At 32.9% G+C, this 25,961-nt stretch overlaps 1 protein-coding gene across 1 annotated transcript in view; it reads right to left on the bottom strand.

The window, feature by feature from the left end:
• Positions 1-25,961, bottom strand: part of LOC148951345 (uncharacterized) — a 77,926-nt gene that overhangs the window by 18,174 nt on the left and 33,791 nt on the right. Inside the window, exons 3-11 of the mRNA XM_089091074.1 lie at positions 15,686-15,786; positions 13,989-14,223; positions 12,088-12,237; positions 10,287-10,401; positions 8,720-8,920; positions 6,823-7,050; positions 5,485-5,628; positions 4,125-4,259; positions 2,772-2,908 (exon numbers count right to left, since the gene is read on the bottom strand). Of these exons, the coding sequence (XP_088947200.1) occupies positions 2,772-2,908; positions 4,125-4,259; positions 5,485-5,628; positions 6,823-7,050; positions 8,720-8,920; positions 10,287-10,401; positions 12,088-12,237; positions 13,989-14,223; positions 15,686-15,786 (1,446 nt within the window). The remainder of the gene's footprint in view (positions 1-2,771; positions 2,909-4,124; positions 4,260-5,484; positions 5,629-6,822; positions 7,051-8,719; positions 8,921-10,286; positions 10,402-12,087; positions 12,238-13,988; positions 14,224-15,685; positions 15,787-25,961) is intronic.

The raw sequence follows: 25,961 nt of genomic DNA, 5'->3' as shown, positions 1-25,961 counted from the left end.
GGTTGTAATTTATTCCCTGGGGGCATATACGGTGTTTATAGAAAGCGTTGCCATAGAAACTCAAAAAGGTTTCATTCGATTTGAAATTGAAAAACCAAGTGCCCTTTTTAATAGTCGAAAGTGATTGGAAGGCTTGAAATTTTTATAGTAGAGATCGATGTAGGTATACTGTATCATTTTGTTGTTGTTGTTGTTGTTTAGACCAGGGCACTTTGTATCGAAGGATTTGTCGTAGAAACTTTGAAAAGGGCTCCTTCGATTGAAAATAGAAGGGCTGATGTCCTTTTTAATAGTCGAAAATGATTGGAGAGAATCTAATCCCCCTCCCACGCCAACGCCCCCAATTTCCTTTATGTTTCAAAATCAAATTTTGCCTTTAGAATAAATCAAAATGTACTCTGTTAATGCTAATTCCCAATAAAGCATTTCAGCAGTATCCCGAGAACAACTGAGGGTATTATGTTCAAACTTTTGGGGTTTCTTCTGCTCTTAAAATTTGACCAAATCAAAATAGCGTAAGTGTATCTAAGCTATCAAAGAAAGTAAACAAATTTTTTTGCGAATGTTATCAAGTTTTCCATTTCAGGTCAACTAGAGGAGGTATGAATCTAAATTAAACACTACTATTTGTGTCCAGATTTTTAAAAGGGTCTATGTTTTTAAGTGTTGCTGAAAATTTTTTCCAGCATACAAATAACAGGCCGAATTATAAATTCTTAATAAAACGGAAAGATTTAAAGTATTATTTTCTTTTTCCCTGAAAAGACTATATCAATATAAAACGAACAGAAGTTAATTAAAAAAATGTTTCCGCAAAGTAAGCTTTTCAAAGAAAAGTAAAGAACCCCATTAAACAAAAAATGAGCAAAATTAAAATCAAATAATCTACCAAGCGTGAAACTACCACAAATCAGCATCGATAAATAAATGAAACCCAAAACGAACAGAAATTACAATAAATAACCGCGTCAAACTCAAAAAGAGCAGAAATTAACATGAGTAGGGCTCAAAACCCCTATGCCTTCCCAAGGCCAGAATACAATTTGCACTTTACAGAAGAAAATACAAATGAATATGCATTGTCAGTTTAGTATACATATACTGATATTTAGTAGTCAAAATGTTAATATTATTTGATTTATTAAAGTTATAAAAGTAAAAACATTCATATATTTTCAGTAAAGTGAAAATCATGCTCTGGTCTTGGGAAGGCATAGGGGTTTTGAGCCCAACTCATGTTAATTTCTGCTCGTTTTGAGTTTGACTCGGTTATTTATTGTAATTTCTGTTCGTTTTGGGTTTCATTTATTTATCGATGCTGATTTATGGTAGTTTCCCGCTTGGTAGATTATCTAGAGCTAGTATAGAAATATATCTATAGAAATGAATTACATTTTTTTGCACAGTTAGCAGAGCACACTGAAGTTGAAGTAGCCTTAATCTTTGACTTGAAACGTTATAACTTGACCACTTCTTTCAGAAAAGAATTTTGGAGGGTTATTCCGTGTTGATAAGAAAAGAGGGTAAAGGTGCAGTTTAATTTCTTCCTGTAGTGTAGGGTACCGAAGCCCTATGGTAAAGGTGCAGGTTTGTTCTCCCTTATAAAAACAACTTATTTCAGCAGATACAAAGAAGAAGCCCATTTGCGGCATTCTGTGGGACCCCAAGGTTCAATACTAGTCCCAAATCCCGTGAGTGGCCGTTTACGCTATACAAGTTATGGCTGTACCGGCCAGAAGTTCCCCAGCTAAACGGCTTTTTTAGCACGACCGGACTGATAGTGATTACAAAAAGATCAATGGCTCCAGAAAGATTGAACAAAATCACTTTTTTTACATCAATTGTAACTGAAGTGATGTAACCGCTGATTTAAAATTGTTGGTGTTGTTAAGCCATGGTATCTGACTTGTATACAGTGTTTTTTGATGTTGTTATTTGTTTTGTTTTTTCACTTCTTTTTCGTACGTATTTGATGAACAGGAGATGTTTGAACTTCAAACTTTGAAAGTTATACACACATTAGGCCAAATAATTAACAAGAAGGAAATGACTAAACACGGGATTTTATAGGAACAATGCGATGTTAAACATAAACACAACAAGTAAGTCATATTGTTCCTGCATGTTTTTAGCCAACCATTTAAAAATCCTTACTAAAATCAAGGTTTAACGTGCTTGGTGAAGTGGAATTTTATTATTATTTTCAATAGGAAAAATCGGCACGCCGTGGTACGCCGTCGGTCTAAAATCGGCGGCGCACCGCCAAAAAAATTTCGGCGCGCCTGGCATCGTGCCGCCACCGATACTAAATCACACTTCGCCGCCGTCATGTCGGCGTGGCGCGGCTTCGGGGACTATTGAATAGGATTATTTCCGAAGACCCCTATTTATTAGAAAAGCACAAATCTTTTAATCAATAAATTTTATCAATCTACCACGGGAGTTTGACAAACACAAACATTAGTGTTGCAAAAGGTAAAACACAGAATGTACACGGCAACAGCTCCTACACTATGATATGACGGACAAAATGGTTTTTAATTAATTATTACCGTACATTGAAATAAATCACGAAATTAGCTTTTTGGAACTGCTTTCAAATTGAAGCTTAAATGAATAAGTAAGTATATTATGATCATTGATTTTTTGAACTCATACTTTTAAATTAAGTTAATATTTTACCTTTACTTACCTTTACCTTAACTCCTAAAGTTTACAAGTTTGGGAAAAAATTTAAGTAAAGGAAGGGAGATGATTTTTAGTCAACTTACCTGTGCTATGGCCGGGTAAGAGTAGTTTCTAACACTGCCGTCTTTAAAAGCTTTGGTTTCATACTCGTAGCTCAAAAAGACAGAACTGTTCTCGGAAGTAGCATAACAAGACACAGGATTTACATTGCATTCTTCAGCTGCAAAAGAGTAGAAAATAAAATGAAACACCAGTATGCGCGATAAAGCAGGTTATTTTCGTCACACTACTGAACATCAAAGTAAGTTTAAAGTTTTAGCGTTATGAAATTATCAAAGGTCATAAAAAGAGCTGAACATATAGAAAATTGGCACATTTACTTGGACCTTGTTTCACATTCGATTCGTAGCACATAGAATTAAGTCACGTAGGTTTCACATTTTACAAGTTGCAGAACATATAAATTTAATTCTGTGGATGCAGAACACCCGTGAGTCAATGTCAGTGTTGTGATTTTCCGCTATTTTCTATTTTCTGGTAACCCCATCAAACGATAAAATGTGTTCGACTTCGAATGGGTTAATTTTCAAAAAAGTTTTAAAGATTCCATGTGAAACCTTTTCCATGGTTTTCTATTTTGGCTATATCAAACAACAATAGCAGCAACACAAGATTGATAAAAAAGAGAAACTTTAAAGAACTGTACCAAAATACTGGTTTTTCGATACATCAGGTCCCATCATCTTAGCAATAGTATTTTAAACCCCTCCCCCTTCCCCTCTTTAAAAACCAGACCTATGAGCTATACTTTTATTTCTGGATAGAATTTCAGATTCCAAAGAAAAATTTGTATGGCTATTAAGCTTACATTGGTCTACTAAAACTTTCCTGAATAGTTTTATTTTTAAAATAAAATTTCTTAGCTTTTAATAAATAAGAAAACTTAAATGTAAAGGCATTGTTGAAAATCTTGGGTTCCGATTGCATCATCAAACTTAATATAATGAAAGTGAGAGAAGCTATGCTAAGTGTCTATGTCTAATATTATTTAGCGGGTTTCTTTCCGGTAGTGAAGCTTCTTTATCTGTTTAAAATATTTGCTCAGTACCTTGTACCCTCAACACAGTGACTTTTTCGATTGCCCGGTACCATAATTTTGGTTTTGAAGTGTTCCCTTTCACCAAAATTTATAATTTATTTTCCGTAAATTCATATTTTTTCATTTTGGTATGTAGCGATACATTTTTGAAATACCTGAGAAGAGAAAGTTTGCTGATACTTAAAACCTCTGTATAAAATCCATTCTTGCTTCAAGATGCTATCTTCAACTTTCGTGCAATGGCAGCTAAAACTGAAAAAGCTATGATGTTTACATATACCACTTCTTATATAAATGCATTAGGTTGAGTGAATGTTTGATAAACTTTGCAACTCACTTTCGCAATTACTAGATGTTGCTGTTTGACTGTTGCACGGAGCCAAAAAGGGTTCGAAAGTTGATCGTGGTGACGCTTCTGCGTCTAATGACGAGACTGTCTCTTGAACATCAGAACCAATACGGAACAATAGAACTGAAAAGGTATAATACATAGATAACTATTATATTCGATGGTTTAGATAAAAATGTAGAATTTCATTTATCTAGTTATTAATACTTTAAAGATTCAGCCTTACACATTTTTCAGCCATTTTGATAATATCGAAAAAAAATTCTTCTACTCTTAGTACAGGAAATTGAAGGACTTAGCTTTCAAAAACTTATTTACTTGTCGAATTAGCTTCAAAATCAGTTAAAGATTACTTGATAATAATGTGTTCATTCGCATAAATTAAAGAGCAGTGTTGAATTCCAATTGGGGATTCGGGGGGGGGGGGAGTGAAGGCAGCCACCCATTTTAGCTGCAGTTTAGTTTTGAGCTGTTTTCACTCTCATTCATAGGAATTAGTCGACTATCAAGGAGGTGAATTCCGTCAAATCTGTCGAGGAACAAAAAGGTCAGCGAAACGTAGACTACGAACATGACGAGTAAAAGAAAAAGCACCGTTAATTAAACTCCCTCTGGATTGGATAATTCACTTAATAAAATTGTCTAATTGGTCTCTCAACATTCTAAAGCCATTGATCTGATGCAACCGCCTCTGGAAGTAAGAATCGTATCACTGACGTCCTTCTCAAAATAATTCTCACTTATGTAGATAGAAGCTTGAATCTTCCATTTTTAAGCTATCTCATATGTTGAACTAAATAGTTGAGTTTTTGTCCGGAAAATTTGACTCTTTGCGCCCTCCCTCTCCTTTTCTAAATTTATCCAAATTCACTTCAGCTAATAATTTTTAATTGGTAACTTTAAATTTAGTGTGTGTAATAAATTGGGAATATACTACTGTAAAAAGGCGCACTTCTTTTGATACAGGAGTATCTAATTGGATAACTCGGACTGTTTATCTCATAACAATCTGGACAAGCCTTAATCAACAATTCCAAAAAGCAAATCTCATTTTTATGATCCTGGAATTCAAGCACTAAATCGCAGGATAACAATATGACTTTTAAAAAAAAAATCCAGAAACGCACATACGTTTCTGAGTGAATTGTACATTTTCTGTGTGAATCAGTATTTTTTAACATTCAGAAGCCTTGTCACGCTTTCTTGGAAAAAAAAAATCCCAACCTAATTCACCAGCTCTTTTGATGAAAGAAGAAAACATTATAAGTATGCCCCTCATTTCCTTGAAAAATGTCAGTGAGCACTCTTGACTACTGTCAAAATATTGAGTATGAAAATTAAGCTTTACCTTCAAAATCGTCTTCTACATATTCGGGCGGAAGATCCAAAGCTATGTTGTGAAGGAGTCTTCTAGCCCTGTCATCCAAATCTATATAACCAATTAAATAGCATATGTAATCACTCGCAAATAAATGCAATATGTGGTAGCTTGCTGTAAAAGATAAAGACTTTAGAAATTTCCTTCAAAATGGGATTTAATCAACATCTATATTCAACATTTCAAAACCCAGCATCACCCTTTGGTAGCTAGTCATGTTTCAACGTTTATTTAAAATTTAAACCAGCCAAAAAAAAAATAATTTTTACCGTAATTTTGGATTTCCTAGACAATCAGAGTATTGAGGAAGAAATACCGGTTTGGGTAGCCTTAACTAATCTCGGGCCAGTTGGACTTTGATTGACTATAGTAGACTTAGACTTGGACTATATTGTGGCTCCTGCCTGAGCGATAATATTGTTACTTATATATAATATAGTTATAATATATATATATATATATATATATATATATATATATATATATATATATATATATATATATATATATATATATATATATATATATATATATATATATATATATATATATCGTATACATATATATATGTATGTATATATATATATGTATGTATATATATATATATATATATATATATATATATATATATATATATATATATATATATATATATATATATATATATATATATATATATATATATATATATATATATATATATATATATATATATATATATATATATATATATATATATATATATATATATATATATATATATATATATATATATATATATATGTACATCTATTTGGTATATCCCGAATGCTCCCAGGCCCCAGCACTCGGCACGCGGCAGGTACGTATATATTTGATTCTGTAATTACATAAAAAATTACACAAAACTCACTTCTAAACTTACATTGCCTGTCAAAATCCGAGTATTACCAAAAAAGATACATGGTTAAATTATGTATCTCATGAATTCGCTTGGCTTGTGAAAAGAAAATTGGGCATATTGATAGGATATAGCTAGGACTGAACATTGCTATAATGTTAGAACATCCATTCTGTATTTTATTTTTTTTCTAGTAAATGAGTTTTCTGAATCAGCTTTTGTCCAGTTCTACATTAAACTTAATCAATACAGAAAATTGCAGTGTATAGTCATAACTTTAAGTCAGAATTTTTCAGAATATCAAAAACAAATACATGTTGTTTTACTTTTTGACGGTTGAATTATAAAAAGAATGACACAACTAAAATTATTTTATTAATGGCTATTATTATCATTATGTACTCTGTATCTAATAGAAATAAACTTACGAAAACTCTGAGGAGAGATGACAGACATTTCTCGAGAAATGCGTGACAGGAGTGCAGACCATCCACGTAAAAACCGTCTAGATGATTTTCGCATGGGGGTTCCACGGTTGTATGACTGAATGGCGGCGGCTGGCTGGATGACGCAACGGTCCACAACAGCTTCAAGCCACTCGGCAAAGTTTTCCACTGATGTGTTGTCTCGAAGTAACGTGTGAAACTCATTACAAACTGAAAGAAACGTGGATATTTAATCATCCTGGGTAACTTGAGCCTATCTAGGATATTAAGAAAATGAGGAAGGGTGTTGGTGCTGGGATTTACAGGCTTTATTTAAACCAGTTTGAAATTATGTTTTTATGTTTTTGGTTTATTGTTTCATACTCCCAGTGTAGGATTTTCCAAAATACAATTACATCAAATATGGAAATAGCGTCAGGGAATGGTGAAGCGCGTTGCTTGGTTGTAAGGCAACGCGGTTCGAACCTCTACCTCGGTATTTTTATTTTTTACTTTAATGTTAACATGTACAATTAATTTGGATCATTCCTCTTTTTGGAAATGTTTCCCAGTTATACTGAAATCTTGAAATTTATTAATACTAACAGCTTCTAGGGGCGAATTCTAAACTTTTTAAATTCATTGCTTCAAAATTTCCAGTTTTAGAGCTTTTCGTAATGCGACAGTCGTTCAAACTAACCCGCCGCTCTCAATAGGCGAAACACCTAGGAAGAAAAAAAATTGAAAACTTCTTTACGATTCAACTTGAAGCCTATATTTTAGTTTTTCCCATATAAGTCTTGATTTCCTTAGATTTATTTGTATTACAATTTCCCAGATGATTTTTGTTATGCGCAGTAAATTCCCTGAATCTCTAAATATTTTGACTCTCTTAGTTGTTCCTTAGAATGTGTTGACACCTATCAAGAAATTCATAAAAAAAGTCAATTTTCTTAGAGGATTTCTACAACATGGGCTTAAACTATAATTCATGGAATTATATGCTTCCAATTCAGCAATTTCCTTAATAGTTTATTTAAGAGATATTCTTCGATAATATGCAGAGCAGACAATCTAATACCTCCTATACAATAATTAATGTGTGATTTTCCATTCTCTAACCCCTTTTCAGCTTCTGAAAGCCAATTCTTTGTATGCAATGTAGATTATTGCTTGTATGAGATCTGCCTTATGACCTTAGGTGCAGCATGATTGATACTTCACATGTGTCTTAAATATCATTTTTACATTAAATTTTCATTTTATTCCAGGAAATTTTCATAGCAAAAACGTTAGGTCTCTCAACTGGAAGTTTAGTTGTGCTAATTTGACAGATGTTATGTTGCGTTTTAAACGCAACTCCAATATTTCCCAGTCTGCTTAAATGGGTATGCTCGATAAATTACTTTAATTTTAGTTTCGGTGTGTTGCTTCCCTTAATAGATGCAAAATTATTTTGGGACTGTTCAATGCACTACCTGGCTCTCTTTTCAGTGGCTGATCTAGGATTTTATTAGGGGGGAGGGCAAAATATGTTGATCCGATAAACTTGTGCTAGGAGCAAGTTTAATTAACGCAATCTTGCGTTAATTAAGTAAATTACACTACTTCAGACTATGTTAGGGGGCGCGCGCCCCCCTCGCCTTCCTGTATCCGCCACTGTCTCTTTTTCAATTGTACAATTAGTTGTAGAATAAAGTTTATAATATTAGATTTTTTTGTTTATACATAAATGCATTGACACACAGAACTATTACGGAAACCAGTAACGCTTTCTATATCCCTAGCAATATGGTAATAACAATTTTCTAGCTCAAAGACTATCATTATTTTTGTTAAGTATGCGTAGCAAAATAACATTGATTTGTTTATAGGATAAAATTATCACAAAAATGCTTACGGTTAACAAGGAAGTCGATTTGAGCCTGCGAGGGTGAGAAAGGTTGAAGACTTTGTCTACATAAAGAAGCTATATCAAGTTTCCTCCAGTCATAAGCAAGTTGAAGAACAACTTCATTTGCGTGCAAGGTGAAACGAATCGCTTGTGATAAATGATGGATCATCGTTTGACGTTTCAGGAGATGACTAAACTGCTTTGCTACTGAAAACGAACGGTTTAGTTTCATAAATAGGCAATTTTCAGCACAGCACTCAGAAACACCTTTTAGTGTCAAAAATTGATGTAAATTGTCGCAATACAATAAGTATAGTATAAGCAAAGAGCCTCAAATCAAAATAATTTAACAAAGTTGAAGTATCCCTACTGAACATTAGGATACATACTTTTTTTTTAAAGTTTAGACGCATTTTTTCCACCTCCTCAATTCTTCTGCACAATTTAGTTAGGCTTGGATATAGCTTAAAGTGGTCAAATGTAGTTGTAAATAACAAAAGTGAATATTCAACTTTATCTACTTATTTGTTCAGTTACAAGGGTTTTTAATTCAATTATAAATTTAATGTAGTACTTTCTTACTTATTGCTTTTCGTTTTCTTTATATCCATTTGAACAAGGTATGGCTTGAAATTACAAGTTTATAAAAGAAACTAGCATATTTCTCACCAAACGCAGACTTCAGTTCTTGTAGATTTCAAACCAGACTTTAGTGCCATCTCTTTATGTATACGCAATAGTTCTTTCACGGATCGTGACTTGAAATCTATGATATTTAAACGCTTCTCAATTATAACGCTACTGTATATATTTAAATAATTGTATTGACTCTGTGATCTATATTATTAAAATACTAACAAAATAAATAAAACATTAATTTGATGCGTTAAAAGAGGTTTCTGACGCAGATTGTAAAATTTTTGACCAAAACAGTGCAAACAAAGCGATTCAACATTTTACCGCATAAAAAGACATAAAGACATAATAATGGGTTCGCAAGCGTTTATAAAGATTATTACAAATAATTATAATAATCTATAATAATATTTTATAAATCTATAATATATTATAAATAATTATAATAGTATTTATAAATTATTATAAATAATCTTTATAAAATTATTATTATAAAGATTATTTGATCAACTTACTACTTATTGATGAATTTGACGGTTTCTGCACAAACAAATCTTTTATGCTAATGGTTATGCCGTTACAAATGAGACTTGGATGGATTTTTTACCGTCTAAAATGTCTTGAGATACTGCAATTGTCAAAGTTTAGAACTAAACTATTTTTATTCCATTTAAACTGGCGTTTCAGATTATGTATGAAAGCTTAAGTCGAAAAAACTGCGCATTTGTGAAGTCTTTTAGGGAGCTGCTAGACGTTGAAATTAACTTTCCCGTGAAGACTTGTCTGCACTATAAACGACCTAACGACGTTTTTTTTTGCATAATTGAAGCTAACATATGCATACCAGCTGTGGCAATCATGAAACACGACCCAAAATTTATTAGAACCATATTTTTAGTGAACCGAAATACTAAGAAGCTTTGATAAGCGTACTTACGGTCTATTTTCAACTCTTGTAGAGTAACTGGTAAATTTTCTGTGGCTGCACGAATCCAGGATGACAAGGTAAAAGCAAAGTTTCGTATTGCCACCACCAGCCCTTCCGGTAATGCCTGGAATGCGGGAATTGTAAGTATAGACTATTCAAGGAAAATAAAAACCTCTTGTTTACGGTTTCAGAAAGAGGGCCAATTAAACAGCAGCCTTTCTCTAGATACACCGCGAACAATGCATTCTATAATTGATCTAATAAGAGCTACTCCCCGTAAAAAGAGCATGAGTATTACATCTTCTTATGTTTTTCATGAATTTTTATCGAAGGAATTGATTTTTACGCTGAGTAGAACCTTGTTTATTCTATTTTAAGGTTGAATTCCTTGAACTTAATTGTGGCAATAAGACCCTTTCTTGGATGTACTTAACGTAAATGCATACATATCTTAGGATGCTCAAGTTAACTTCTATTTTTTAATATATATCCTAGCACTAAAAAGAGGTGGTGTTGGTAGGATTGTTTTTTTTTCAGAATAGGTCCAAATCCTGTTCAGAAAGAATGTATGAAGTTTGTCAGATTTAAATAGGCCTAAACTTCAGTTAGCGATGTCATTGTTTATTGTTTTTAATCTTCTTTTCTGATCGTTCCCTTTCACGATAGCGCCCTTGTAATTTAGTGTAATTAGTTCTTCTTTCATTATTTTATTCATCGACTTAGGTCTGACAGACATTTAGAATGCACAGATCAAGGCCGTAACCAGGGCGGTTAGGGGGTTTGAACCCCCCCCCCCCGAAATGTTTGTCTGATTCGTGAAAACGTAACAAAAATTGATATAAACAAATTTAGTATGCCTTTTTTGAGTTTTTGTTGCGTAATCCCCGTCCCCCCCCCCGAAAAAAAATCCTGGGTACGCCCTTGCATCAGATTTATGACAAGCCGCTTTTTTGAAAAAACGACTTGGTTAGTGGATATCCCAAATATTGTTGAAATGTCTGTTTCATCCTCCTAAACAGTACGCGTTTCTTTTTTCTTGATTTCGTGTAGCCTAATACATATTAAAAAAGGAAAAATTTAATACAAAGCCAGCACTCTTGAAGAAGTTACGTACTTGTCTAAAATATAAAACACACTCGAGAACTTGCATTACAAATACCCGGTTTTTCACGCTGTCTATACCCGACAATATCCTTCAGTTCGTTCAGGATCCACATTATAGTCTTTATTTAATGAATTATTTTGTTGATATTTTTGTTAGGCTAAGTTATTTTTGGTTACATGATCTGGGTGGTCCCCTTTCTATAATTCTTTTTGGTAATTTTCATAGTTTTGTTACTAAAGCATTGTATTTTCATCATATTTTGTTTTATTTCATTAGCATTCACCAAACTTCACTTCTAGAGTGTGTTTTATATAATAGACAAGTGCCGAAGTTATTATACCCGAAATAATTTAGGGCAAGGTTTGAAGTACGGTACTTGATGTTTTTTGTTTGTTTGATGAAGAAAGTCTCTTGATCGGAAAGGAAGAATTGTGGGAAAGCATGACCTCACAAACGTAAGCTTTCATTATTAAGATTACTGCGCTCATTGAGGTTCCTTTATCTTAAGGTCCTCTTAAAACAATAATAACTCTCAGTGCGTGTTCAATGAATAGGGTGCACATTATGTGTTCAAATTGCAAAAGTATTCACCCTTATATAAATGTTCACATGTTCATTGTTTCTTTTGAATGCTTGTAAATCGTTTCCAGTTTAGAGACACAGAGAAATGAAATATTGAATTCTTTAGTTTAAATAAAAACTTACCCTCAGAATAGATGGTAGGAGAACGGAACATACTGATTTATATAGTATCGCATCACAAGTCCCGACTAGATTGATTACAACGTTGCTATTGAGAATTCCAACTAGATGGTGTGGTATCCCTCTCCAAAAATGAATGAGACATGTTTGAACCTAAAAATTATTAATCACGTCATTATGTTTTTACGCTTTTTGTCATCAACGTTTAGGGATGACGGTACTGGTTAAGAAAGCGGTAAACACGCGATAAGTGAAGTTTCGGTAATTCTAATGATATTAAACAAAATATGATGAAAATATGACAGTTTAGAAACAAATTTCGGCTAAATATTTGCACATTAGGAGGGGGGTAAACCATAGCATGTATTAAATACATAACCTAACCCAACCTAGGTACCTTTTTCCCCCTAAACACCCCAAAAACAAAAGTTTAAATATTGTAAACGCACTGACAAACCACGGTTTCCAATCTAATTCTTTATTTTAAAAAACCGTTTGACTAGTTTCTTAAGCATCTTTCCTATATAATATATGGCGTGTTTACCGCTTTCTTAAGTAGTACTGGGATGATTTGCAGATAATCCGCGTCAGTCGAACAACCATACTGTGCGAAAACAAACTGTTTTGAAATTAAAGTAGTAGGAACCAGGTCCTCTAATGACTGCAGCGTCACCTTTTTTCCCCAGGAACGGTCTTCCATTCATTTGGTTTTACTTCTTCTTTTTTTAGGTACTTAAAATATAAATAATAAGATATAAATTTGCGTTGCTGTTCATAACAATAGAAAGAAATTAACATAACATTATCCAAGAAAATCTGAGTAAGTTGTGTACTTAATATATATGGTTTTTCTTGTCTGAAAATCTCTAAAACAAAACTTAGACTGAAACTGAAATTAACCCAGATTGTGAAAAAATCAGGCTCTCAGTTTCTCTTTCCTGGTAATAATCAGAATAAAAAATTATATAAATATGCCTTAAAGCTGAGATGCAAAAAAAAAAATCCTTGATCTGGACATAACGAGCTAGTTGAGGTGAAGCCCAGGTCTTGGACTCATTATTTACCAAAAACAGGTTGAAAAATTTGAACCTAATTATCAAAACAGAAAAAATTTCCAGCCTCGATTTTAAGTTTTAATTTTGAGTAAACAGTAAGATTAATTTAGTGAGTAAGCAAATAAAAAAACAATTGATAAATATAAGAGAAAACCAAAAATCTTACGTTTAGATGCCAAAATTTCACAACTTAAATAACTAAATTCTTCTTAGTTTTAATTATTTGCAGAAAGGCTTGGCGAAAACATTTATTAGAAAGCTAAAAACTTTATAATTCGACAAGTAAGAAAAAGTTAAAAAAGTATAAGGGGACATTTTCTTCATATAAAAAAGCGATGTTCTTCGTGGTGGAAAATCTTGGATTTAAATTTAGCTCAGAATATTGTATTACAAATTTTTGTTGACTCCGAGAAGAGTATCTAAATTCATTTTTAGAAACAAAAAAGGAGCCGCCTTGAATTTTTTTATTTTTAATTTACAAACTTTATCCATGGTACTTTCGACATCAAATATAAGATGGATTCTAATCTTTTTGAAGGATATTGAATCAATAACTTAAACAGGAACTCAATTGCCTCACCATCAGGATTCTTTAAATTGTTAAATATCCCGGCAGCCAGGAAAGAAAAGGTTGAATTTTTTTCTGGAGTACCAGCAGGTAGAACTTTTTGTTTGGGGGGGGGGGGCAATTTATGAGCTGACGATGACGTCAAATTATGAGCGCATATTGCAGAAATTATACCTCGGAAATTCATAGCTACGGCAAGCACATAAACACTTTTTTTTATTATTTTGAAAAATCAGACTGGTTTCACACAACATGTACTGGGAGACAGAGAATACACATGCCTCATCAAAACTGGCTCGAATAATGGTATCCAAGAGACGCTGACAATGAGCTCTATACATTAATGTGAAGGTTGAAACTCTTTCTTCTGGAGCACCAGCAGGCAGACAAAGATCTCTCAAGCTGGGAAAATCTGGAAGACGTGAATGACACCTCATACCAGCTCTATGGATCGCTGTGGTATAAGGAGTGTAGTAAACAGAACCAACGCGATGTTCTTTCTTCATATCAACATTGCTGAAATAAAATTATATCCTCGTTAGTTTGCTCTCAGTAAAGTGTATGACCAAATAATCAACTACTGATCAATTTGTCTTCCAAGTACAAATTCACACTTCGTCAATAATCCTCAAAATTTATCACTCAGATGATTTTACTGGTGAATATGTGATATAACAAACTAAAAATTCTTAATATAGTTTCTTATAAAGTGGAAGTGCCTATATACGCCAAGCAAACTTTAGCTGTATCTCTTCATAAGAAAGTTAATAAGTGTGAATCTAAAATTTTCCGAACTCGTCACGCCGATTTTGTAAGTTATTTCATCCCCAACTTAGTGCAACATTTGCAGGGATGAATATGTCTGATTTTCTGTTTATTTATTTTTATCGTCATCAGACTTATGTCGCCCAGAAACGTCGGGTTCACCAGAAAAAAAATAATGTATACATCCTTTAATCAATGATATCCACAGGGTGCCTTTGCTGCCTCCATCCAACTGTCTGTTTACTATTTCATCATTGTTATCTCTTTTTATAAGCTAAATGGCTATTCTTTTTCTTCTGTTCTTCCTCCTCCCACTTTACAAATGTAAACCCTCCAAAATAAATCCCTTTGTAAGTACCTGACAAGGCTTTCAAGTAAAACACTTGTTTAATAGCAAGAGTATTCCCAAAACATGATACAGCAAGATATTGGTAGGCTGAAAGCATAATTTTGGAAGTGGAAAACGAGCTGAATTTAGTGCCTAAACTTCAAGCTTGAAACTTCAGATGTGAAATGTAAAAGATTTATAGAATTGAATATTCACATCTTTTTATGACTTTTTTAGTATGCATTACTTTGGATAGTTGTCTTGACTGAAGTCTATCGAAGATCACCGGCTTATCCATGTTTGAAATATTTAGCTTTTCTATTTGACGAGAAAAGGGGGTAAAATACGATTCAATTTAGTGTGGTCCGTGATTTGAGACTGAAGGGGCTCGAAGTCCTAACATTTCTCTGTGTTCATAAATACTCCCCCTTTTTTGGAAATTAAAATTATGTATTAATCAATTATTGAACTCCCTTAAAATCTTTCGCAGATAATTTCTTTTATTTTTTATTTATGTTCTATATAAGTCACATATGCATTACTTCGATTGCCCCTACCCCCTCCCAAAAAAAGACAGTCTGAATAAGCATATTGAATAAAGGTAGTTGGTATGCAATTTGGCTCATTGATACTCCATTTTTTTAATTCTTTTCTTTTTATAGCCCGTTGACTTAAAATTTAGCCATCCCTGGGAGAGGATAAATTTCTATCAGGTGTTTTTACTTTCAACTTATTGCCGTGTTTCTTTACAATTTCTTTTGATTTCAATCATACTGAAAGCTATAACTTTGTCTAGAAGAGGAAAGTTTCCTTTCAAATCTGAAAAGGCATAACTGCATACACAATCAAAAATAGCGCCCTTCCCCCGAAGTCTCATTGTCTCACATTAACAGAAAACCTCTGGATGTTATTCTGAAAACTGAGATGCGCCTATTTGTTTCGAGCACAACGAAATGTCTATCAATACTATCTTCTCGAAAAACGAGCTAAATATTATTAAAACAAAATATTTCTGATGAAAATAAAGTGCAAATTTAAACTTGAAATGAATAAAAATTACCACTTCTAAGCCTATGCGACGTGCATTTTTGGAATTAGTAGAAACAGACCACTGCCGATATTTCCCTATATCTGCTGGATTATACAAAATAGTGCTTTAATGAAATCACAGAACAGCATTGAATTTTTTTTACCGTAGAAATATAAATAGCTCTAAAATTGTTTTTGAAGAAGAGATATAAAGTGTTTTAGGACATCTTGTATGGTTTAAAACTTAATTTGTTATGACTTCTGCAGAAGGAGCCGAATCGAATGAAAAGCTCTTTTTCGGTTTCGAAATGGATAACTTATAGTTGTTTCGATAGCAATATCCGATTTGAAGCTTGTGATGGTAGCCTTAAGACTATACAGTCTAACTTCAGGAATTAACAACATAGCTAGAAATTTACCGTATTCTAGACAGAAACGATTGGGGTTTCGAAGTTTTTAAAATTGATTACTAGCTCTTGATTCCTATGAATACAAAAATATATTCAACGATTTAAAATCTTGTATTAGCAGGTATTAATATCAGGACTGTTGAGCCAAAAGAGTTGCCTCGCTATTATCATTATTATGATCATTATTATTAATGTTGCGGCTGGACTTGAAAACTGAGTCGAGGCTCGGACCACTAAAAATCATTGCTTTCACAACAACAAGAATAATTAGTGGAGGGAGGGGAAAATATTTAATTTCCCCATCCTTACCATATACATTGTCAGATATAAAAAACTGCCCTCCCTAACTATGTTCCCGAGCTTAATATCAAGTTAATAAAAAATATCCAACCGGTATGTAATGCCGGCCGGATAGTTCTTTGTTAGATGGTTTCTTGTTTGCTCGCCTGTGTCATATTTTTGGCAAATTGAGGAATCAGATCTTCTTATTCAGGTGATATGATTTCCGAAAATTCTCAATACTTGTAATGGCTTCAGCAAGAGAATTGACATAATCAGAGGAATGAGCACTTAAGTAAACCGTTTTATTTGATTTCAGATTGGACTAACAGAACTTATGATATAGTATTGATCTAACAGAACTTATGATATAGTATAGATTAAATAAAAAAACAAGTTTATTTAACTGAAAGTAAGGAACGACGTTAAAACTTAAAACGAACAGAAATTATTCCGTATATGAAGGGGGCTGTCCCCTCCTCAACGCCTCGCTCTTTACGCTAAAGTTTTTTTATTGTTTAAAAAAATAGAGTTGTGAGAAAGTCAAACTTTAGCGTAAGGAGCGAGGCATTGAGGAGGGGACAGCCCCTTCATATACGGAATAATTTCTGTTCGTTTTAAGTTTTAACGTAGTTCCTTACTTTCAGTTAAAAAACTTGTTTTTTTTTATTTAATTTTTGAACGTTTTTGAATTAATGCAGGTTTTGATTTTGGCTCACCGTACATGAATAATTAAAACAAAATTTTCATATTATATTTGGTTAAATGGCTTTCTCGAAACTTGTTTAATTTTATTTACGAACGTTTCTATTAGTAATAAATATACGTAACTTAGAATTAACTTACGTAACGAACTTCTATATTCATAAATTTTTAACACGTATACTAGGGGGTTCGCCCCCTAGTCAATACCCTGCTCTTTAAACTATAGTTCGAATTTTTTTTTCAGTTCTTTAAAAATGACCTCTTAATCACAATCAGTTGATCAGTTGAAAAACTTGTTTTTTTTATTTAATTCCTGATCTTTTTCTTTAATAATGCTGGAAAATCCGGCGCCCCCTTCATAGCAATGTCCCTTCCCCCATGAAAACTTCCTTCATGGAAAGATCCATCCATATAGCCCCCGACCCTCTCCTTCCCCCACCTACCAGAAAAAATCTCTTCTGAAAAGTCTGTATACTTCCCAATAACCAATACTATATGTTAACATTAGTAGAGAGGGGTCAGGAGGTCGTACCACGTGGTTTATGGTTTTCTCAGTGAGAATGAAAAAACAGCAATTTTCTCACTTGAAAAACATGAATTTTGTCACATTTATGGATGGTTTTATGGTTTTTGTCAGTGAGAATGAAAAAACAGGAACTTTGTCACATTTATGTCTGTTTTCATGGATGGTTATGTGTGTTGGTCGATTTATTTGAAGTTTTTCATGGATTTTGTCAGTGAGAAGGGAAAAACAGGAACTTTGTCACTCCCTTCCTGTTGTTGCTCAATGCAGATGTTATGAGTTTCCGGGAAACAGTATTTGTTATTGTTGTTCAAGCCAAATGTTATGAGTTTCCGGGGAACACCTGTGCTGTCAGTCATTAATCAAATTGTTTCCAGGGAATGTCTGACAAATGACGTCAAGTTAATTAATGTCTTTGATGCATTTCCAAAGAGAATAGTCTCCGGGACAAAGTGAAAGCACAGGGATGCCAAACAAAAGGAACACGCTGAAATTACGTTTAGGGATTATTTGGGCGAAACCGTTTTAGTCATTTTATGGAATTATTTCGGCGAAACAGTTAGAGACATTTTAAAATATGATTTTTGAAGATATTTTAGGAGAGAATTTGAGGGTAAAACTTTGTGGTCGTTATAATACACAAGTTCGATTTTAACAGTGTTGTGAGGTCCTCTACCCCAACCCCAAAGGGTTCCAATCCCTCTACCCCAACCCCGAAGGAAGCCACCGGTCCTCAAAGGTCCACTGGGCTCCCAAAAGGGCCCCCGGCCCTCAAGGTTCCCCCAGACCCCCCCCCGGGGCCCAAAGGGCCCTCCCCCCTTTGGCCCCCAAAGGGGCCCTCTCCCTCCATCTCCTCCCTCCTCCTCCCCTTCCCCTCCCCTCCACCCCCTCCCCTCCCCTCCTCCCCTCCTCCCTCCCCTCCTCCTCCCCTCCTCCTCCTCCCTCCTACTCCTCCCCCTCCCCTCCCCTCCCCTTCCCTCCCCCATTTTTTATACTTTTTTTGTGCATTGAGACACAGAACGACCCCCTCCCCCGGCCCCTCCCCCTCCAAAGGTCTGATTTTTCAAAGTTCATTTTGAATTTCCTTCGTTGAAATGCAAAAGTTGGAATGTTTCAGTAGTGTTTGGTTGTGGTTTACCTTGTCACAGTTACATTTTCTTGATTTTTCAAAGTTCATTTTGAATTTCTTTCTTTGAAATGCAAGAGTTGGAATATTTCAGTAGTGTTTGGTTGTGGTTTACCTTGTCACTGTTACATTTTCTTGATTTTTCAAAGTTCATTTTGAATTTCTTTCGTTGAAACGCCAGAGTTGGAATATTTCAGTAGTGTTTGGTTGTGGTTTACCTTGACACACATACATTTTCTTGATTTTTCAAATTTCATTTTGAATTTTTTTCGTTGAATTGCAAGAGTTGGATTATTTCAGTAGTGTTTGGTAGTGGTTTACCTTGTCACAGTTACATTATCTTTATTTTTCAAAGTTCATTTTGAATTTCTTTTGTTGAGATGCCAAAGTTGGAATATTTCACTAGTGTTTGGTTGCGGTTTACCGTGTCACAGTTAAATTTTCTTTATTTTTCAAAGTTAATTTTGAATTTCTTTCGTTGAAATGCAAGAGTTGGAATATTTCTGTAGTGTTTGGTTGCGGTTTACCTTGTCACTGTTACATTTTCTTGATTTTTCAAAGTTCATTTTGAATTTCTTTCGTTGAAACGCAAGAGTTGGAATATTTCAGTAGTGTTTGGTTGTGGTTTACCTTGACAAACTTAAATTTCCTTTATTTTTCAAAGTTCATTTTGAATTTCTTTCGCTGAAATGCAAGAGTTGGAATATTTTAGTCGTGTTTGGTAGTGGTTTACCGGGTAAAAGTTATATTTTCTTATTTTTGCAATGTTCTTTTTGAATTTCTTTCCTTGAAATGCAAGTCTTGTAATATTTCACTATTGTTTGGTAGTGGTTTACCGTGTCACAGTTCCATTTTCTTGATTTTTCAAAGTTAATGTCGAATTTCTTTCGTTAAAATGCAAGAGTTGGAATATTACAGTAGTGTTTGGTTGTGGTTTACCTTGTCACAGTTACATTTTCTTGATTTTTCAAAGTTGATTTGAATTTCCTTCTCTGAAATTCAAGAGTTGGAATATTTCAGTAGTGTTTGATTGTGGTTTACCTTGTCACAGTTACAGTTTCTTGATTTTTCAATGTTCATTTCGAATTTCTTTCGTTGAAATGCAAGAGTTTGAATATTTCAGTAGTGTTCGGTTGTGGTTTACCTTGTCACAGTTACATTTTCTTGATTTTTCAAAGTTTATTTCGAATTTCTTTTGTTGAAATGCAAGAGTTGGAATATTTCAGTAGTGTTTGGTTGTGGTTTACCGTGTCACAGTTACATTTTCTTGATTTTTCAAAGTTCATTTTGAATTTCTTTAATTGAAATGAAATAGTTGGAATATTTAAGTAGTGTTTGGTTGTGGTTTACATTTTCAAAGTTACATCTTCTTGATTTTTCAAAGTTCATTTTGAATTTCTTACATTGAAATGCAAGAGTTGGAATATTTCAGTAGTGTTTGGTTGTGGTTTACCTTGTCACAGTTACATTTTCTTGATTTTTCAAAGTTCATTTTGAATTTCTTTCGTTGAAATGCATGAGTTGAAATATTTCAGTAGTGTGTTGTTGTAGTTTACCCTGTCACAGTTACATGCCCTTAATTTTTCAAAGTTTATTTTGAATTTCTTTCGTTGAAATGCAAGAGTTGGAATATTTCAGTAGTGTTTGGTTGTGGTTTACCTTGTCCTAGTTACATTCCCTTAATTTTTCAAAGTTCATTTTGAATTTCTTTCGTTGAAATGCAAGAGTTGGAATATTTCAGTAGTGTTTGGTTTTGGTTTACCTTGTCACAGGTACATTTTCTAGATTTTCCAAAGTTCATTTTGAATTTAGTTCGTTAACATTCAAGAGTTTGAATATTCAGGAGTGTTATTTTTGTGTTGAAAGCATAACATTGATTTTTAATTGATTATACAATGTTCAAAGATAATTTACTTCGTTGAAATTACCGAGTTTGACTATGTATGTTATTTGTTTTTATAGTTTTAATTTTAACCTTTCCATTTTCTTGATTTTTCAATTTTAATTTTTAATTTATTTCGTTGAAATGAAAGAGATGGAATATTTTAGTAGTGTTTGGTTGTGGTTTACCTTGTCACAGTTACATTTTCTTGATTTTTCAAAGTTCATTTTGAATTTCTTTCGTTGAAATGCAAGAGTTGGAATATTTCAGTAGTGTTTGGTTGTGGTTTACCGTGGCACAGTTACATTCTCTTGATTTTTCAAAGTTCATTTCGAATTTCTTTCGTTGAAATGCAAGAGTTGGAATATTTCAGTAGTGTTTGGTTGTGGTGTACCGTGTCACAGTGACATTTTTCTGATTTTTAACAGTTCATTTTGAATTTATTACGTTGAAATACAAGAGTTGGAATATTTCAGTTGTGTTTCGTTGTGGTTTACCTTGTCAGAGTTACATTTTCTCGATTTTTCAAAGTTCATTTTGAATTTTCTTTCGTTGAAATTCAATAGTTGGAATATTTCAGTTGTGTTTCGTTGTGGTTTACCTTGTCAAAGTTACATTTTCTTGATTTTTCAAAGTTCATTTTTAATTTTTTTCGTTGAAATGCAAGAGTTGGAATATTTCAGTAGAGTTTGGTTGTGCTTTACCTTGTCACAGTTACATTTTCTTGATTTTTCAATGTTCATTTTGAATTTATTTCGTTTAAATGCAATAGTTGGAATATTTCAGGTGTGTTTAGTTGTGGTTTACCTTGTCACAGTTACATTTTCTTGATTTTTCAAAGTTCATTTCGAATTTCTTTCGTTGAAATGCAATAGTTGGAATATTTCAGTAGTGTTTAGTTGTGGTTTACCGTGTCACAGTTACATTTTCTTTATTTTTCAAAGTTCATTTTGAATTTTTTTCGTTGAAATGCAAGAGTTGGAATATTTCAGTAGTGTTTTGTCGTGGTTTACATTGTCACAGTTACATTTCTTGATTTTTCAAAGTTCATTTTGAATATCTTTCGTTGAAATGCAAGAGTTGGAATATTTCAGTAGTGTTTGGTAGTGGTTTACCTTGTCACAGTTACATTTTCTTGATTTTTCAAAGTTGATTTGAATTTCTTTAGTTGAAATGAAAGAGTTGGAATATTTAAGTAGTGTTTGGTTGTGGTTTACCCTGTCAGAGTAACATTCTCTTGATTTTTCAAAGTTCATTTTGAATTTCTTTCGTTGAAATGCAAGAGTTGGAATATTTCAGTTGTGTTTGGTTGTGGTTTACCTTGTCACAGTTACATTTTCTTGATTTTTCAAAGATCATTTCGAATTTCTTTCGTTGAAATGCAATAGTTGGAATATTTCAGTTGTGTTTGGTTGTGGTTTACCCTGTCACAGTTACATTTTCCTGATTTTTCAAAGTTCATTTTGAATTTCTTTTGTTGAAATGCAAGAGATGGAATATTTCAGTAGTGTTTGGTTGTGGTTTATCGTGTCGCAGTTACATTCTCTTGATTTTTCAAAGTTCATTTCGAATTTCTTTCGTTGAAATGCAAGAGTTGGAATATTTCAGTAGTGTTTGGTTGTGGTTTACCGTGTCACAGTTATATTTTCTTGATTTTTCTAAGTTCATTTTGAATTTCTTTCATTGAAATGCAAGAGCTGGAATATTTCAGTTGTGTTTCGATGTGGTTTACCTTGTCACAGTTACATTTTCCTGATTTGTCAAAGTTTATTTTGAATTTCTTTCATTGAAATGCAAGAGGAGTTGTACTATTTCAGTAGTGTTTGGTTGTTGTTTACCTTGTCACATTTACATTCTCTTGATTTTTCAAAGTTCATTTTGAATTTCTTTCGTTGAAATGCAAGAGTTGGACTATTTCCGTAGTGTTTGGTTGTGGTTCTTCTATTCAGGGTCCCATTTCATTATTTATCAATGTTCATATTGAACTTCTTTTGTTTGAATTCAAAAGCTGGACTATTTCAGTAGTGGTTTGTTGTGGTTTAAAGTGTCACAGTTAGATTTTCTTGATTTTTCAATGTTAATTTTTAATTTCTCTCGTTGAAATGAAAGATTTGGAATAGTTCAGTTGTGTTTTGTTGTGGTTTACCGTGTCACAGTTACATTTTCGTGATTTTTCAAAGTTCATTTTGAATTTCTTTCGTTGAAATGAAAGAGTTGGACTATTTCAGTAGTTTTTTTAAGTTGTTAAAATATTAACATTTAAATAATATAGATTTTTTAAATGATCTTCATGAATTTATTTCATTTAAATTCAATAGTTTTAATATTTCAGTAGTTTATCTTTATTGAAGAGATTTTCTCAGTGAAATGGTACAGAATTTACAAATTTCAATATGTATTTCTTTCGTTGACATGCAAGAGTTGGAATATTTCAGTAGTGTTTGGGTATGGTTTACATTGTCACAGTTACATGTTCCTGATTTTTCAAAGTTAATTTTGAATTTCTTTCGTTGAAATGCAAGAGTTGGAATATTTCAGTAGTGTTTGGTTGTGGTTTACCTTGTCACAGTTACATTTTCTTGATTTTTCAAAGTTCATTTTGAATTTCTTTCGTTGAAATGCAAGAGTTGGAATATTTCAGTAGTGTTTGGTTGTGGTTTACCTTGTCACAGTTACATTTTCTTGATTTTTCAAAGTTCATTTTGAATTTCTTTCGTTGAAATGCAAGAGTTGGAATATTTCAGTAGTGTTTGGTTGTGGTTTACCTTGTCACAGTTACATTTTCTTAATTTTTCAAAGTTCAATTTGAATTTCTTTCGTTGAAATGCAAGAGTTGGAATATTTCAGTAGTGTTTGGTTGTGGTTTACCTTGTCACAGTTACATTTTCTTGATTTTTCAAAGTTCATTTTGAATTTCTTTCGTTGAAATGCAAGAGTTGGAATATTTCAGTAGTGTTTGGTTGTGGTTTACCTTGTCACAGTTACATTTTCTTGATTTTTCAAAGTTCATTTTGAATTTCTTTCGTTGAAATGCAAGAGTTGGAATATTTCAGTAGTGTTTGGTTGTGGTTTACCTTGTCACAGTTACATTTTCTTGATTTTTCAAAGTTCATTTTGAATTTCTTTCGTTGAAATGCAAGAGTTGGAATATTTCAGTAGTGTTTGGTTGTGGTTTACCTTGTCACAGTTACATTTTCTTGATTTTTCAAAGTTCATTTTGAATTTCTTTCGTTGAAATGCAAGAGTTGGAATATTTCAGTAGTGTTTGGTTGTGGTTTACCTTGTCACAGTTACATTTTCTTGATTTTTCAAAGTTCATTTTGAATTTCTTTCGTTGAAATGCAAGAGTTGGAATATTTCAGTAGTGTTTGGTTGTGGTTTACCTTGTCACAGTTACATTTTCTTGATTTTTCAAAGTTCATTTTGAATTTCTTTCGTTGAAATGCAAGAGTTGGAATATTTCAGTAGTGTTTGGTTGTGGTTTACCTTGTCACAGTTACATTTTCTTGATTTTTCAAAGTTCATTTTGAATTTCTTTCGTTGAAATGCAAGAGTTGGAATATTTCAGTAGTGTTTGGTTGTGGTTTACCTTGTCACAGTTACATTTTCTTGATTTTTCAAAGTTCATTTTGAATTTCTTTCGTTGAAATGCAAGAGTTGGAATATTTCAGTAGTGTTTGGTTGTGGTTTACCTTGTCACAGTTACATTTTCTTGATTTTTCAAAGTTCATTTTGAATTTCTTTCGTTGAAATGCAAGAGTTGGAATATTTCAGTAGTGTTTGGTTGTGGTTTACCTTGTCACAGTTACATTTTCTTGATTTTTCAAAGTTCATTTTGAATTTCTTTCGTTGAAATGCAAGAGTTGGAATATTTCAGTAGTGTTTGGTTGTGGTTTACCTTGTCACAGTTACATTTTCTTGATTTTTCAAAGTTCATTTTGAATTTCTTTCGTTGAAATGCAAGAGTTGGAATATTTCAGTAGTGTTTGGTTGTGGTTTACCTTGTCACAGTTACATTTTCTTGATTTTTCAAAGTTCATTTTGAATTTCTTTCGTTGAAATGCAAGAGTTGGAATATTTCAGTAGTGTTTGGTTGTGGTTTACCTTGTCACAGTTACATTTTCTTGATTTTTCAAAGTTCATTTTGAATTTCTTTCGTTGAAATGCAAGAGTTGGAATATTTCAGTAGTGTTTGGTTGTGGTTTACCTTGTCACAGTTACATTTTCTTGATTTTTCAAAGTTCATTTTGAATTTCTTTCGTTGAAATGCAAGAGTTGGAATATTTCAGTAGTGTTTGGTTGTGGTTTACCTTGTCACAGTTACATTTTCTTGATTTTTCAAAGTTCATTTTGAATTTCTTTCGTTGAAATGCAAGAGTTGGAATATTTCAGTAGTGTTTGGTTGTGGTTTACCTTGTCACAGTTACATTTTCTTGATTTTTCAAAGTTCATTTTGAATTTCTTTCGTTGAAATGCAAGAGTTGGAATATTTCAGTAGTGTTTGGTTGTGGTTTACCTTGTCACAGTTACATTTTCTTGATTTTTCAAAGTTCATTTTGAATTTCTTTCGTTGAAATGCAAGAGTTGGAATATTTCAGTAGTGTTTGGTTGTGGTTTACCTTGTCACAGTTACATTTTCTTGATTTTTCAAAGTTCATTTTGAATTTCTTTCGTTGAAATGCAAGAGTTGGAATATTTCAGTAGTGTTTGGTTGTGGTTTACCTTGTCACAGTTACATTTTCTTGATTTTTCAAAGTTCATTTTGAATTTCTTTCGTTGAAATGCAAGAGTTGGAATATTTCAGTAGTGTTTGGTTGTGGTTTACCTTGTCACAGTTACATTTTCTTGATTTTTCAAAGTTCATTTTGAATTTCTTTCGTTGAAATGCAAGAGTTGGAATATTTCAGTAGTGTTTGGTTGTGGTTTACCTTGTCACAGTTACATTTTCTTGATTTTTCAAAGTTCATTTTGAATTTCTTTCGTTGAAATGCAAGAGTTGGAATATTTCAGTAGTGTTTGGTTGTGGTTTACCTTGTCACAGTTACATTTTCTTGATTTTTCAAAGTTCATTTTGAATTTCTTTCGTTGAAATGCAAGAGTTGGAATATTTCAGTAGTGTTTGGTTGTGGTTTACCTTGTCACAGTTACATTTTCTTGATTTTTCAAAGTTCATTTTGAATTTCTTTCGTTGAAATGCAAGAGTTGGA

This window comes from Artemia sp. Qi Xiang Cuo, chromosome 6 (assembly GCF_049724085.1).
Source record: "Artemia sp. Qi Xiang Cuo chromosome 6, ASM4972408v1, whole genome shotgun sequence".
Lineage (NCBI taxonomy): Eukaryota > Metazoa > Arthropoda > Branchiopoda > Anostraca > Artemiidae > Artemia > Artemia sp. Qi Xiang Cuo.
Note: the sequence above shows the minus strand (reverse complement) of the source record. Positions and strands in the feature narration are given on the sequence as shown.